The following is a 17,116-nucleotide window of genomic DNA, read 5'->3' on the forward strand; positions in this document are numbered from 1 at the left end:
TATCCCAAGTTTGTCTTAAGAGCCGTTAATTTTAATACGACCCGATTTTTAAATACACATACATGCATATACTGAGGATTAGAATCAACTTAAAACAAGAATAAAAGTAATAAGCAGTGTTGGGAAGGTTACTTTTAAAATATATTCCACTACAGATTACAGAATACGTGCCCCAAAATGTAGTTTATAAAGTATTCCATTATGTTACTCAAAGTAACGTATTCTGAATACTTTGGATTACTTGATATATTGTCACATTTTTACAACTACATGAATATTGCTGTGACTTATTACTATTACTGAAGGTTACTCACCACTGAGCTAACAATGTTAGCTGGCGTTAGCTGAGGTTAGCTCATAGACTGCTTTCAGAACTGCCTATGATTATTTGCAGTTAGCAGGTTGCTAACGCTATTCATCAAGTCTAACAGTCTGCAGTCTATGAACTAACCTCAGCTAACGCCAGCTAACATTGTTAGCTCGGTAGTGAGGAGCCTTCAGTAATAGTACATCGACGATGTACTATTACTGAAGTTAAGTTCTTTTTAAAAAGAACTTAATTTTAATTTTTAATTTTAATTTTATTTATTCAGGACAGTGCATGTTAATGAACATAAATGTAAAAATTAAATTACATGAATGTAAACATGCCAGATTATAGCCAAAGGCTAATTTCCATCTGTTGTCCTTAAACATAAAAAATAGACATAATAATTCATAAAAATTCATCATTCATTCATAACAAAAACTCCATCACCAAACTTACACATACACACCATTCTGTTCCCAAATAAAACATTAAAACTATACAACTCATACATGATCACACACTTGATTTGTCCATAACCAGTTTTTAACCTTTGCCTTAAACAAATTGAGTGTCGAGCATTCTCTAATATAAGATAAGATAAGATAAGATAACTCTTTATTGTCATTGCACAGTCATACATAGTACAGTAGTACAATGAAATTGGAAAACTGTCCTACGTCGACACTACATATAACACAACATGACACGACACGATACGACACATCACAACGCAACAAACAACACAACACAGTATATTAACTTAGTATAAAAAAGAAGAATAAGTGTATGTGTATTGCACACTGTTATTATTGCACATTAATTATTATTGCACCTTGTTATAAATATAAATATTGTTATTGTTTTAAACATTGTTACCTCCCCCCTAAAAAAGTCCAGGGAGGTAGCCAGTCAGGTCAGCTATTTACATTGATCAGGGCTGTTGTCCTGTTGTAAAAGCTGTCCTTGAGTCTGTTTGTTCTGGACCTCAGCAGCCTGAACCTCCTGCCAGACGGCAGCAGCTTAAACACCCGGTGTCCTGGGTGTGTGCAGTCCTGTAGGATGCTGCGTGCCCTCTTGAGACAGCGAGTGCTGTACAGGTCCTTCAGGGAGGGAAGAGGATGTCCAATGATTTTTTGGGCCATATTGATGACCCTCTGGAGAGCCTTTCTGTGTGCTGTGGTGCAGCTGGAGAACCACAAACCGATGCAATATGTCAGCACACTTTCAATGGAGCAGCGGTAGAAGACGGTCAGCAGCTCCTTCTTCAGGTCCATTTTTCTGAGGATTCTCAGAAAGTGGAGACGCTGTTGGGCCTTCTTTAAGACCGCAGAGGTGTTAGAGCTCCACTGGAGGTCTGTGTCTATGTGCACACCCAGAAACTTGAAACTGGAGACCCTTTCCACGCACTCCCCGTTGATGCTGACAGGCTGCAGCTCGGACTTCCTCCAACCTAATGGGTTGAGGAAGACTGTTCCACAGATGGCCACCCTTAACAGAGAGGACGTTCTGCCCAAATGCTGTCCGTCTGTGAGGTATAAACAAGTCTCCTCGGATTGTAGCTCGAGTGGCTCTGTCTGAGCTTTCTTTATGCCTAATGAATTGCTTTAGTGGTGGTGGAGCAACTTACTTCCAGATGTTTCTTTAGGTTGGAGTCTTTTGATGCTGAGAGCAGCTTGGTTGCTGACAGACAGAGTCTGCATTGTACGCTCAGATTTGATCCCTTTCTTCTTTAAATGTGAAGTGGAGTCAGAATTTCCACGTAAGAAATGCATTCCTGCCCGTGCACTGCTGCCTCTGTTGTGCTGCCTCTGTTGTGCTGGCTCTGGGTCCATTGTGTAACTGAGGACACCAACATTAACAGGATGCTTACATTAGAGCCTCTTAATGCAAGTTTAAGTTTCCGACAATGTGTGGAATTAACAAAATGTCAGTTTTGGCCAGCGGTCATAGGTTCCTTCTAATAATATGACGCGAAACTGGAATAAAATGTATCCATGGACTAGAAGACTTTATTGAAGAAGGGACACTGATACGGCACAAACACCAAGCCCTCTAAAAAGCATCTGGCTTCCTTTTATACTCTCACTGTTTCAGCTGAGCATCTGGACTAGCCCAGGTTAACCAATCAAAATGAAAACATAACCCTCCACACAAACAAACATACAATAACATTAGAACACATAACAAGCATATACATATTTCCAACACATACTATAAACAAATCAATAACATACTCTTCAACCATTTCTATCTAACCTGGCACACTGGTCTGCTCCAGCAGCTCACCAGCAGGTGATTGAGCTGCTTTTACTCTTTTGTTCCACATCCTGCAAGAAGCAACCAGGAAGGATGAGTACTGCTAACACTTCTCTTTTTACACATACCAAAAGTTTAGGTTACAGACAAATGATTAAATGTGAACAGCTCAAACTTTGGCTCTTTTCTGACACAGGTAGGATGTGTGGATTGTCTTTTCACCTTTACAAGCTGTTACTTAAATCCTAAATCAAATAAACCTAATAAAGAATCTGTAACGTTTGTCCTGTAAAGCATCCACGGGACACAGGTGTGAGGACAGCAATACTGTTATTAATACTGTGGTTTTCAGTACTCCTCTGACTGTCACTGCGGACATATAAAGAGTGACAATCACCTTCACTTCTCAGCACACCTGTTCACCCCGCCCCTGCGTCACCCCTCCTCTGCAGCCGGCCAGAGACCACACCCACGCCACAGAATCCAGAAGAACAAATGTGTGTTTTTCTTTATTATATTGTTTTAATTCCCAATCAGTCAATCAGTTAATAAAAATACAAGTAAGGGTAATGGAACCCCTGGTCTCCATTACACAAAATTAGAGAGGGGGTAGCCTAACATATGAAACGGGAAAATACTGCCATGTAATCCATGTATTTCAACAAAGTAACTGTATTCTAATTATCACCTATTTAAACAGTAACTGTAACTGAATAGTTACTCATATTTTGTATTTTGAAGGTCAAGAAAAAGAAGCCACAAAGATGATTATATATTTTCTTTCTGCTTGCGTCTCTGTTCTGAAGTGAGGTGTAACTCAAGGTTGCGTTTCTGGAAAAGTGCTCGCTGCTTTTCCTCGTTGATCGAAAGGTTCCTGACACAGTTCTGTGTCTGGGCTCTTGAACTGATTACCATACCTTCCTGTGGTTGGAGAGGCGCAGTTGTTATGCTTTTAGGCGTTGTTAGAAGTGTAGGTTGCTCCATGTATTTGATATCAGTTGGAAACAGCAGCTGACAGAGACCGTGGCAGGGATCCTACTTTACTGTCTTTGCTTTTTCTAGTGGAAGATCCCGTTGAAATTAGTAATATGACTCTGAATCAGAATCAGCTTTACTGACTGTTTACATGAATGGAGCCTATAATGGTGACAATAGCAACATGAAACAGACAAAAGCAACACATGTCGCATATTTATGTGCAGTGATGCAGAGTGTGAGGATGTTGCAAAACATTAAGGAATAAATACAGGATGGATAACTTGCTACTGTACATACATGAGGATATACACGAGAAATGTCGTATTTATATTTTCCATTCTTGACTCGTTTGTCTCTTAACATTGTTGGTCTTTCCTCTCACATGTCAAAAGTATTATTTTATTCTATGAAAACAGAAAAAAGAAGATAAACACTACTAATAATACACAATTTATTTCTTGAAAGACATAATTATTTTCAGAGGACTATATTTTTTTCTTTTCTTTATGTGGGACATGAACACAAACATCCGTGTCCTTGGTTTTAATACCTTACTAGTCTTTTCCGATGTCAGATGGAGTAAATGCAACCTCAGACAGACAACAGTCAAAGTCAGTCAGCGTTGCCACATCCTCTTTCACTGGCTGCATATTATCCTCCTATTTCAGACAACTGGTCCAACATTAACTTCTACTGTTGTTGTGGAGCTATAATTTTCCACCAAGTTGCTGAGAAGAGACTGAAAAAGCAGTTAAATCAGTCACCAGCCACGTTTTTAGGTATCAAATCTGAATTATAGAAACATAATTACTAAAAAATGTTCAATAGCCACAAATATAACAAGTAGAAATTATATTTCTGAGGTTACAAAATCGAGTCTGGAGTATTTGAGAGTAATGAAACTGAACCGTAGAACTGACTGAGCTAAACCCACCGAACACACACTTCAGTCATGATTTGTTGATTCCACTTAGCCACGGCTTACAAAACCGAATATGACGCTCTTTGTGTCATTCCCATAATCTACAATATGTAGTGATGATCATGACATATGTGACAGGGAATGTTACACACTGTTTGACATTTTATTCTTCATTCAGCTGTGTCATTTTAACTGATTATACCAGCCATCTTCCTGCGGTCCGCAGCTGAATGTGTGTGCTCTGAACTGAGCAGACAGCAGTGATACAATCCCTATGCTTTTACTTACTGATAAATGAATATGGCAGAAATATTGTCTTGGAAAAGCAATTCCTCAGGCGTCACAACAATTCTTGCCCTCATTTTTCACATCCATTGAGAAACTGAAGGGAGGAATTTGACTGCTGCACTGAGAGACACTCACAATGACCCACAACTGACTTTTGTGTGGGGCTAACCTTTTCCTTTTCTCAAATCATGATGGCTGTATGCAGAAATGTGTCCCATGTTACGATTGTTTAGGTGTAAGAAATGGACAGATGGATAGAATAGAAAGGGAGAGTAAAGAGCTCTAAATGTTTCCATTATCTCAGAGTTCAGTTGCTTTGAACAGCAGACCCATCCATCTGTCTCAGCCTCTACGACTTGTCTCTGTGTTGGAGGTTCGGGGTACTTTGCATGAAGATTAAGTGTGCTTTGTGACAATTCTGCCCCTTAAGAAAGACTGATGGGCTGGTTTACAGACATCTGACCTTTGGGCCATGAAAAAAGGTTCAGTGAGGAACACGTCACTGAGGCGAGCAGTGACGAGGTAGACTGGCAGATATCTGAATCCTGAACATTTTTCACAACAACATTTTTTTTCCGTATTAGGATTTTTTTTCTGCTGATAGTCAACTAAATGGCAGGATACTGAAACTGCAGGCTTAAGCTAGTGCCCGACATGCTTTGTTCTACATCATCCCTGGAAGAACCAAAGGCAATCTCCCTACACTATATTTTATGTTATTAGGGCTAATCAGCAGCAGGGTTGAATTCTAATGAGCCATCCTCCTCTTTAATAATTGTGCAGTAATTAATTGATTATTCCCACCTGCAAACTCAGAGGTCACAGTCAGTTACACAACGGCATGACTTTAGCTACTGAGTGCCCCCCCCCCCCAAGGACACCTGAGCAAGGATCTTGTGTTTTAAAGTAAAAGGCTGGAGATGGAGTGAAGCCTCCCTTCTCTGTGGCTCTCAGCTACAAGCCCTCTTGTTCTATCTGAAAATGTAAGTAGGGCTTCTTTCGTTCTTTCTTTTACTTCAAGGACTTCTTCAATTTCAAGCACCATGTTTTTTCAAACGAATGCTTCTCCAACAGGAGGTGTTGTTGTTGGAGACTTTTATCAGGTGTGGGCTTCGTTTTCACACAAATGCTTCCAAGAGGACAAAGAAAGGCTAAAGAGGTTACCCTGGCTTAAGAATAGAACAGAAATGCGCTTTTCAGTGTTTTTAGTTTAGAACATAGAGCTAAAAAAGAAGAAGGAGAAGCTGCACTGAAAGTAACGTAAAAAGCAGTGACAATAAATTCGTCACCTACATATGCAAAGGTCGGTTTTTTACATTTATAATAAACATACAGTAAAAGAAAATTCGAACTCAACTTGGCTGCGGTGCACATGCTGAAAAGAGAACTGCAAAAATTCATTCCCCGCACAAATTAACAATTGATCATTTAGCTAGAAGCAAGGAAACACGCTGACACGAATGCAGCTCTAAAGTAAGCTATTAAAGGCCGAGTGAATGATTCATGTTTAAGCCGCAGCTTCTTTGGTCGCGGCTCGTGTTTCTAGTTTGGGTTTAAAATGTTTCATTACTGAAGTTTTTCTCTCAGGCATCATCGCAGTGGTGCGGTTTCGTGGGTAATAGAGGCTTCCCGTGCGCCACTGACACTGATGACAGACACCGTAAATAATCTTGAAAAGAGGGTGAATTACAGACACTATCGGGGCCATAAACCTGTCGCGCGTGAAAACTGAAACGGCGCGATACGCGTCATGTTGATGAATCCTCGAAACCTGCGGCTGCACCTGCCGAAAACTCCACAAACGAACCGGGTGTCGACGCTGACCCGCTGCTTGGATCGCGACGAACTCCCCGCCTCATCCCCCACCACTCCCCTCTCCGCCTCCCCCCGTCTCTGTCCTGCTCATAAATCTATTGGTCGTGGTCTCGCCTTCACTATCCAGCACTGTGCTGATCAGACTGCAGTTATATTTGGAGGAAGTTGGCAGCTGGCGGCTCACGGCGAAAGGCTTTCCTCTCTCTCCGGCGGTTGGACAGTGGAATTATGAACACAGCTCACAGAGTCTCTATCGCCCTGTCTTGAAGCTGTTTGTGTTTCGCACCCAGAGAAATTTTGCCGACCATGGAGATTGGAGTCTGCGTTCTCTTGGCTTTTCTCCTCCACCAGGTAAGACAGACGAGATGTGTGCGCGTGTGTGAGGGATTTGGGGACTATTTCGCTGAGACTGGGAGCGATCCCACGCTCTTTTTATTCTGCTCTTCCGCCTGGTCTCACCCGGGCTACCCTTGTGTGTTAATGGCGCAAACATATGTGTTGTCAAGTTTGTCCCGGGTCTGGAAATGGCACACGATACATCACCTGCACAGCCAGCTCCATCCGTGCAAGTTTATTCCCGTTTAGTCCTTCTTGCGCGCGTCTGACTGTCATTTAGGGCTCCGAGTTTGGGGCAGAAGATATCGAGGGTCTGGCAGTGTGCGCGGGGTTCGTTCACTTTAGCAATGCCTTTCACATTTTGTCCAGAGAAAGAGAAAACAGGGGAAGGAGAGAAACTGAAGATGGAAGAAGACTGAAGCAGAGCGCAGGGTGTGTATCCTCTGTCTATGTGCAAATCACGGCACCAGCTCTTGTCTCCAGTCGCATCTATATTCCGCTCAGCCACCAACTTGAGCGTTTCTTTGGGCTTGTGAGGGTGTGAGTGCGTGAGCGAGAAGCACACACAGGAGCATGGAGAAGAGGAGAGGAGCGAAAAGAGGGAAAGGCAGCGGGGGGTGTCAGAGACACAGAAAGAGGGGCAGTGAACTAACTTGGCCGCTCTGCTGTGTTGGGTATTTTTACTCAAGTCCACTGGTCTCTGCAGACGTGGGCTCCCTTGAGATATTTAATAAAGCCTTAATTCCCACTGTGATAGAGCCACTCGTCCGTTTGATCTGACTTTAATATGAAGAGAGGGAGCGGTAACTCGGAACAGCTGTTAATACCAGTCAAATCTTTAGAGCAGGATTTCAGCACCAAGGATGCCGAACCTTCCTTTTATGTCACTTTCGCCGTATTTTCATCCACCTTTGTGAACTCGAGCAAGAACGGATCCAGGTGCACAAACGCCTCTTTCCAGCCTTGATCTCTGACCTTCTCTTGCTGATGCATATTCATACATCCCTCTTGAAGATCATAACAAGTTTCCTTTGAAATAGTCACTGTGTGATGTCAGGCTCTATTCGTGTGGCATGCTGCAAAGGTTTAAGCGGCAGCTAAATTTTAAAGCATCCTAGCTGAGACTATTTCTAAACACAGCAACAATGCGAGAGCCCCGAAGCGTGCCAGGCAAACAGCTCATTTGGGAAACTGTGCTGTGCTGCTTCTCTCGCTCCTCTCATCCTGTGTGTCTCTTGCTCGCCCTCATCTCAGTATTGAGAGGCAGCACAGCTCTTGTGGTATTTCTTGTTTGACCCGTGCAGGTTTAGTGCACACTTCCTGCTGTGCATTATATTCCCTTTTAATTGGATAAGCCATTTCTACATTGAATTTGCTTATCTGCTGAGATTCAGGTTAATAGTGTCGACAGAGAAATGATTTAACTCCCTGTTTTATTGATTAGGACCTGGCCTCTCTTGCACGTGTGTGCTGCGTCTTATTCACACGCATATGTTTTTCATCTTTGTGAGAAGGCGTAGATTCACTTACTCGCCCTGGAAAACATCATGGAGAGTCTTATAAAATGTCTTCAGTACTGAGTAATTTTTAAAATTTGTGTTTCCAAAAACCTTTAAACGTGCTTTGGGCTTTCCTTTAGCCTCTGCAGCTGATGGACAAATATTTATGTTAAAATCCAAATCTTTGTGCTGTGGCTGTCCTGTCATCACTGACAGCTAAGGTATACATGCACTTGGAATTCCCAAAATATAAATCATTCAAGGTGTGAATCCACACTGACTAATGCAAACCAGTGAAAACAAAAACATATGACAGTACTGTCGCCTCCAGCGATTTTCTTCCCAGTCTGGCCAAAAACAAACCAAACAGATTTTTATGCAAAATGTGAGTTACACAGTCGTTCTACTTGACTCATCATCCAGATGAATAAATATATATTCACAAACTTCCCTTTCTGTCTTGCAGAATAACACGTATTGCAGCGTGTAGGCTCAAACTAGCTTTTCTTTTTAGAGATTGTCAGACAGGTGGGAGCCAAACTCATCTCCACAGTAAGCTGCTGCACCCACCCACCACCCCCTCACACAGATATGCAGATATACGCACACGTTGCACTAGTAGCCCCCTCTTTGGTAATAAATCCCTGTTTTCCAGATCGAACGCTAAGCAGTCTCTCCCGGTGGAGCAGTGATTCAGAATAGGCGCAGCACAGCTGGGAGGTGCAGGTGCAACGATCCCCCGCCCATTCCCACTTTGATTTCTCCTCCTTGTCTTCCTCCATCGAATGCCCTCCCCACCCCATCAAACTAGCTGATTAACCAAACTTTATCCACCATTTATTTTCTCAAACTGCCGTGTGCTGTTTTCTCGCCTCTCACCCGTAGATGAAGACGGTTTTACTACAGTTTAAATTCCTGGGTTGGCACCTGGGCACGTCTGCGCGAAGATTTGCTGTCGTGGACGTTTACGGCTGCGGTGACCAACGGACTGTTAACGCTCCTGTTTAAGCTGCCGCCGGCACTGAGAGAGACGGAGAGGAAAGGGGGAGGTCACGGTCCCCAGTAAAAATGTTTAAAGTGTGCAGCTGAAGGCAGCGGCTTGCCACGGTCTCCTGTTACTCATAGATGGGGCTGACCTTCACTGTGACACATACAAACACACACATACACACTGGGAGAGTTGACACACACGCTCGCATTTTATTCTTTTATCTCTTCCGTCTCTCGCAGACACTCAGGCTTGGAGGCGGGTCATTGATCTAGCATGATCAAAAATAGAGGCCACTGCCATTTCTGGTATGCTGGTGCGATTTATAATTCAGGAGCGCAGCAGCAGGTGTGCATCACGTCGCAGTATTTTCATTTCTAGAATGTTTCTGTTTCTAGCTCGAGTCCTTTTTAATCATATACAACACCAGGGTTAGTTTTCAGTTATCCAGGGATTAAATATGCAGTGGCTAGTGAAAGATGCTCAGTCTGCACTACGTGTCGCCTGTGCACTTTAGTGTGCTTTCCTCTTTATGGACTGTACAGATGGAGCCCGTCACGTCCATCACTGGTTACAATCAATTATCCTTTCAAAAGCAGACCTCCAGCTAAGATCTCTTTCCTCACTCAAGGTTTCTTATGTGGAGTGTCTTTTCAGACCTGGCACCCCTCTGCTACTAAGTGCTGTTTCAGTGATGGACTTTTTATGATGGAGTCTAGTTAAAGAACGGAAGGATGACAAGTCACAAAGTCTAATGATGCCAGTCATTAAGGCAGGGTGGTTTCTTTCTTTTCATTTCGTGGTCTTCGCCCTTCCTCACACTTCCCTGCTCTCTTCTCATTCTTCCCTCATCTCTTCTCACGGCGCCGTCGGGTTTCATCTCCCACAGCCGTGCTGCCAAAATAAAGGGTTAGAGTTAAGAAAAATTGCAGAGAAGTTTGCAATCTTAGCAGCCTACAGAGGCAGACAAACAGCCCGAATAAAAGGAGCATGAAATGGTTCAAGTGAAAGCAGTCCAATAGCAATCTAGACTCTGCTGTCTAAATGTACCCTGGTGTTACTGTGGTTCTAACAATCAGCTGGTAAATAGGCTTTCTAGTGTGGGGCTTTGAGGTTTCATTCTCCTTCACATTGTACTTATCTATGCTCTTTCCTGGGTGGAAGCACGCAGCCAAGCGTGGTCTGTGGTGTTAGAGTGCTCTTTGGAGATTTTTTTCAGACTCTGCTGTTATTGACAGAAAACTCTAAAAGCTTCCTGTAAATAAAACACTCACATGTGCCCGTACACCTGACCCACAATCGCACAACTCCAAACACACACCTGTTCACACTCTTTCCTTGTAATGGGAGACTCCGAGTTTTTATTTATCCGTTTATTCCGTTTGTTCCCTTGAGACTGTGGTCGAGCAACATGCTCTGTAATGGGCCGTAAGGTCAAATGCTATCTTAACTCCAATGAGGAGAGAGTGTGACCTTTGAGGGAAAAACAGTCTTCTTCAATCTTCTTTCCCTCGACGTTGCCACTGCACTCGCCGGAGGAAGGGAGTGGGTTAGAGGAGGTCGAAGCAAGGGAGGATGAAGTGCAGAGATAGCGAGGGTAGTAATTAAAGTAAATATGTCCCCTTAGCGCTCCATTAGAATCTGCCTGCATTTGATATAAGTGGCCTAATTATGCAAAACGCCAATGGACGTTGTGTAGTGTAATCACGAAATGTGCCAAGTGGGAGAGAAAAAAAGGAAAATGTCGCGTTCTAGGACAGAGGATTAATGGTGCGTTTGTGAGTCAAGCAAAAGACTAACACAAACATACACACATGCACAAAAGGCCTCAGTAACCATGTGTGAAGGACATAGCGGTGCAGTTTAACGCCGTCCCTCCAGTTGATCAAGCTTCCATCACAGTTTGTTCTCCCCTGTCAGACAAGCAGATGAACAAGCACGAAGATAAAGTGGCTGACAGACAAAGAGCTATACAGATACCCAGGTCCAGATAACTGATGAGAGCAAAGCAGCCGTGCCCCTGACGCCACATTCAAAATCTCAAGTGTCAGAGAAAGTGAGATGGTCATGCCACGCCCCCCACGCTTTAGCAAACTCTGTGCAACACGTTACAGATATTCAGGAGCTCCGTTTGTCTCTTTTCCAAAACATCCAGATATGTTGTTCTGCTTTCTCTCTCTCTCTCTCACTCACACACACACACACACACACACACACACACACACACACACACACACACAAAAGCACAAGCATGGGTCTATGTTTGGCAAGGAGAGCGAGTTTCTTTTTTCAGCATGATTGCGATGACTCCTCTCAAAGTGTGTGAAGCTGCCAGCAGCACAGTGGGTGTATTCATGTAAGAGGCTGGTACAGCGGGGTCCTGTTTCTTCCACAAGAGTAGTTTTACAGATAATAGTAGCAGATGATGATACAGTGAGTTGCATTAGCCTTTGCTGCTGCCATGCACTTTTTATTTAGTTCAACTAAGAGACGCGTTGCAGACCATTCACGAGTCATGTGCAACACGAGGCCACAGGTCATTAAAAAGCTGGCTTTTCATCACTGACTGCGTCGTTAGTCACAGCCACAGGGTCAAAGTGGTGATTGAGGTTAGCCAACTGCACTTGATCTTTTAGGTGAGCTGCTCCCTGCTGATGTTTCTGTAGGTGGAGTTTCCAGCTACAACAGTGTGTCGCGAGTCACCAGTTAGCTAAAATGGTTCAGGACACACAACTCTTGGTGTTCCTGTTTGCATTTTCAAAACAAAAGCAGATTTTAGTTATCTCGCTCCCATATTTGTTTGAAATGATCAGAAATGAGATGAGCACCAGTTCTTGCCTTTAGCAAGATTTATAGATATTTTTTTTAAACTAAATTTTAAGGAGGTCTTTAAAAATAGATGAACAGGCGTTCATAAGTATGCGATGCACAGCCTACCATATGCTTACCTTGCACTGTCCCCTATGGATTCGTCTGCTGGCAAAAATGATGCAGATTATTTCCTTGCTGATAATGAGCAGATTTTTTTTAAAAAGCTCACTTAAACTTTGACATGTCTTTTAATATCTGCTTAGATATTAAAGCAACATTCATAATTTGTACAACTGACAACTACAGCAGAGCAGAATTAGCAGCATGGTGCAATAGCAGAGAAGGAGAGCTCTGAACTCTCATGTGAACCAGTATAGAGTTCACAGGGATAAAGAGGTGTTGATTGGCTCATCACCTTTGCATTGCAGCGTGCCTGTACGTGTATATATGTGAGATGAGTTAGTGAAGTGGTCCCAGCTTTGACACTATATTTAAACACAGTCTGGTGATGCAGTAATAAGACAGAACTGATTGATTTGTGTTGGTCCTGATTCATTATAATATTGTTCATGACGTTATGATCGGTGAGGCTCTCCCTGGCTGTGTCCTGTACAGTCATACTTCTCCTGGTTGTCTGGATGATGAATCCAGTTAGAGGACAGTGTCTGTGCAAAAGTAAATAAACAGACACGTGAATAAATATCTGCGTCCGTGCACACGTAAAGAGATCACCTTGAGAGTGCAATGAGATGAGCTTGGTCTCGTTGACTTTTTACTGTTTTATCTGCTCTGATTGTCTCAAATATAATTCGACTCTTTGCAGACACATTTTGAAAGAGTAATTTTTGTGTTGATTTGATCAAAGCAGCCAAAAAGGCTGTACGTGGTGTTAAAGCTGGATAATAGTACAGGATGTATTATCACCTTGACTTTAACATTGTTCTTAAAGCAGCAGTGGAGACTGACTCTCTAATGCTCCACTTGGAGCACGATGAGATTGTTTGAAGGCATCAGCCCTACTTTTTCATTCTCTCCCAACACGACTCTGGGTTTTCACTTCGTTCTGTGTTCAGCAAAGGTCTTTGAAGTAATCAAATCCCTCTCTGCTGTTAAACGGAAATGATAGCTAAGAAGGTTTTCTTGACTTTTACGAGAAATCACTGCAGCTTATTCGCTTTATCCTTTTTTTGGCTTTGCTGCGAACAAAAATAGGTAGATTTCTTTTGTTCATCATCCCACTTGCACCTATGCTGCTCCCCGTTTTTCTGTTCTGAAAATATCTCTAGTCTCCTTTTCACTTGGTATGTAGACACCAGGATGGTTTTTGCATCGTCTGTTGGCCCTCACGCTGTTTTATCCCTAACTCAGTGATTCAGGAGGCATCAGGTGGGTCTGACGCATGCAGTACCACCCCTGCTGCCTAGATGGCAACAAAATGCCAGATATCCTTCGAACAAACGTCAGGGGTAATTGCCACTTAGATCCACTTAGTGTTTAAACTGCAGGTGTGACCGTGTAGGTGTGTACATTTGTTTTTGTGAGATGTTTTCCTATAGATGGATGCTGGTATGGTAAGAGTGCTTTTTGCAAAGGTAGAGAGGCCATTTAAACCCCTGAACTTGCCTGTCAAGAAAAAGACGGGGATTCGAGGACTCATTTGAAGTGAGCACACAAAGCACTATATTGGTGCCTACGCAGGCAGGTCGCTTCAAGGCAATTAGAATAGCTCTTCCCACTTATTGCTTTTGATGTCAGCATGTGGGGGAACGAGAGAGAGCCAACTTTTGCCTGCCACTGACAGAGGGGGCTGCCACCTCAGTTGAATTCCTTTAGACACAATTAATGTCGCGCTCTATTCACAGGTTTATCTCGTATTAATGCAGGCAGGTCCAAGGCTTTGAGCTTACAAATGAATTAAATGATGGGGCAAAAAGAATCGAGTGGAAAGAAAAGGAAAGAGGAGTGCCAGTGGACTGGTAACAACCCGTGTTCGTCACAACATTAGGTTCTGGTTTTATTATATTTTGAAGATATGTGATCTCCCTTTAAGGTTTGTCCTTGTGATCTATCAAAATTCAAAGTTTGCACAATATGTACGCCAGGAAATGCTGCAAGCTGCTCTATGTGACACTTTCAGTGCACTGCAGATTTACATCTTCACAAAGCTTTCTTCATCTCAAAGGATTCTCAGTTCATAAGGTCCTTTTTAACACGATGCCGTAGCAATCAGAAACCTAAAACTTTACTCTAGCGTGAACCTTCTTTCCTTGTACTGATGCTAGAATCAGTGTTCCCACTACTTCCTGACCTATCACCCTAATTTTGAAGCGATTATTTGCTTTAGTGATACTTATCGCCCATGTTTTATGATCTGAAGAGACTCTTTCAAGGTGATCTCAGACCGCCTCAGCCAGTTCTTGTTTGGGGAGATCCATGCAGGAGTTTGTCTTCCAGACCCAAAGTAATTAAAACATAGAGTTTAGGACAAGGAGCGATCCATCTGCATAAGTGCATAGATAGCTATTCGCAAGTACACTTAAGGGCTTTTGGTGTTGTCGGCTGTGCTGTGATCCTCATGGGATGGCTGAGGCAGCAGTAATGAAGGTAAAGATGAAACTGTGGCTTTGGCTGCGGTCTGGCGAGGCGAGTGCAGAGATTTCCATCCAGATACCGTTTCCACCTCTTCACACTCACGCTGTAACTAATTCAAACAACTGCAAACTGCACGCTTCTCATTAAAGCTGACTGTTTTTCACCACAGGGAAGGATTACAGTCTTGAGATCCAAAGTTTTCACCTGACAACAGTGATATGACGCGGGGTTGGCTGCCGCCCCTTTCATTATCGCAGCTTCACCCCTCTTATCAACTATAGGGGAGATGCAGTGTGTGCTATAGGCTTTCTGCCACGAGCGAGCTGACTGGATTTGATTTTCATTAGGATTGCATGTCTTCACTGTCACATCCTCTCCCCACCTCGTACGCTTTACTGGACACAATTTTCCGCTGCGGTGGCCCTCGTAGTGACGGCTTGGTTTTTCACGCCGCAGTAGAGTCACACCAGGTGGTCGGTTATCAGCGCATTTACTATTACAGTCCCCCCTGTGGTTGACCTGCTCAGAAAGGGCTTTTCTACCTTTCCTAGACTCCCACTAGGAGACATGCTCTGCTGCAGCACTGGGACAAGCTACCTGCAGAATTAGAGAACCTGGAGGAAGCTGTCACAAGTCAAACAAAGCTCTGCATAGAGCAGGATTGGGCGAGCATATACTAATGCACACGCACACAGTTGACAGACATTTGAAGGCTGTTAAAGCTGAGACAAGCTCATGTTCCTGCTCCACAGAGGGACTGGCAGATCGATTGGGGATAATTATTTCTAATGGAGCCACAGTAGGGAGGAGAGTGTCCTTTTTAGCGAAGCTAGAATGTGTCCACACATGGCAACTGGAGTATTTTTTTTATTTGTGTTTTTGAGAGATAAGAAACATGGCTGTTGTTAAAACTCGCTGTTCTATCTGATACTGTAGGAAACATCACATTTTAAAGTAACGTCGAAATCCTAAAAACAAGAAATGACAGATGCACATTTGTTTAAATAAAATAATAATATTATGCATTAAAATCCAAACCTATAATAATTATGTAGCAGAATTTAGGAAGATCGCACAATGGTTCAGCTCTATACTTGAACCCCAACATAGCATTGCAAATTTGGCCACACCTAAAGTTTTTCTGATTTCTCAAATTGATTCATTTATTTATTTTTCAGCCCTGTGAAGCCGTTAGCCTCATATTCCTAAAGAGAATCAAAAGTTACTAAAATTACAGCGAAAACATCTCGATTTAGATGGTGAGACAGAGAACAGACTGCACCTGACCATTAAACAGTTTATCAATGAATTCTGTGCCTCTGAAAATGGCAACAATGTAACCATTATCTGTAATTCCAGAGCAGTACTTCAAAGTAACCTACTCCGAGTGCTTACAGCAATAACTGAAGTATATACTCTGAAAAACAATCTCAACATTTTCGGTGGAGTTAAACAGGAATCATTCAGCACAATTTCAGAGACAGATTTCAAAGTTTAAAGTTTTAACTCAAAAATTTGAATTCTCAGTATACACATGCAAGTTTGTCTATATTGTATTGTTTATAGTTTTGGACAGAGATCATGATTTATCTCAGTTTAGATTCCCGCTTCACAATGAGGAAAAAGTTATTTAAGTAACTGTGAACATGACATAGTTGTTGGTGCCAGGTGGGTCTGAGTATTGCAGAAACTGCTGATCTACTGGGATTTTCCCACATAACAATCTCGAGGGCTTCTAGAGAGTTCTCTAAAAGTAAAAATATACAGTGAGGATTGAAATACCGTGTTTGATCTCAGAGCTCAGAGTTGAATGGCTGTTTTAGCTGATAGGAGGGCAGCGGTATCTCAGATAACGAATTACTACAACCAAGAAATGCACAAGCACATTCCTGAACACACAACATGTCAAAACTTGAAGGAGACCACACGACGTGGCACGCCTCGACTTCCATGGGCTCGCCGATATTAGGCGACGTTTGTCATCGTTTAAATGCCGCAGCCTACCTCAGTACTGTCGCTGACCGAGACCTCTCTTATATGACCACAGTGCACCCATCTGCTAATGGCTACTTTCAGCTGAATAAACCATCTAAAAAACAGATTTCTTTACCAGTTTGAGATGATCATGACAACATGATAATGAGCTCCACAATCAGAGTGCGTCTGGGATGTGGTGCAACAGGATGTACGACTGACAAATCTGCATGAACTGTGTGAGGCTGTCAAGTCAGCGTGGCCTGAAATCTCAGAGGGAAGGTTTTAGTTTATTTTATAATGTGAATACAAGTTTTTTTTCCAGTGTTGTATTATGTGAGATTTAT

The 17,116-nt window shown here is 42.7% G+C and overlaps 1 protein-coding gene across 1 annotated transcript in view; it reads left to right on the plus strand.

Moving 5' to 3' along the window:
• Positions 1 to 6,623: 6,623 nt before the first annotated feature.
• Positions 6,624 to 17,116, plus strand: part of LOC120729426 (cadherin-13-like) — a 205,059-nt gene continuing 194,566 nt past the window's right edge. The window contains exon 1 of the mRNA XM_040024968.1: positions 6,624 to 6,920. Coding sequence (XP_039880902.1) covers positions 6,876 to 6,920 — 45 coding nt within the window. The 5' untranslated portion in view covers positions 6,624 to 6,875. The remainder of the gene's footprint in view (positions 6,921 to 17,116) is intronic.

Source organism: Simochromis diagramma, unplaced genomic scaffold (genome assembly GCF_900408965.1).
Source record: "Simochromis diagramma unplaced genomic scaffold, fSimDia1.1 OVJJ01000293.1, whole genome shotgun sequence".
NCBI lineage: Eukaryota > Metazoa > Chordata > Actinopteri > Cichliformes > Cichlidae > Simochromis > Simochromis diagramma.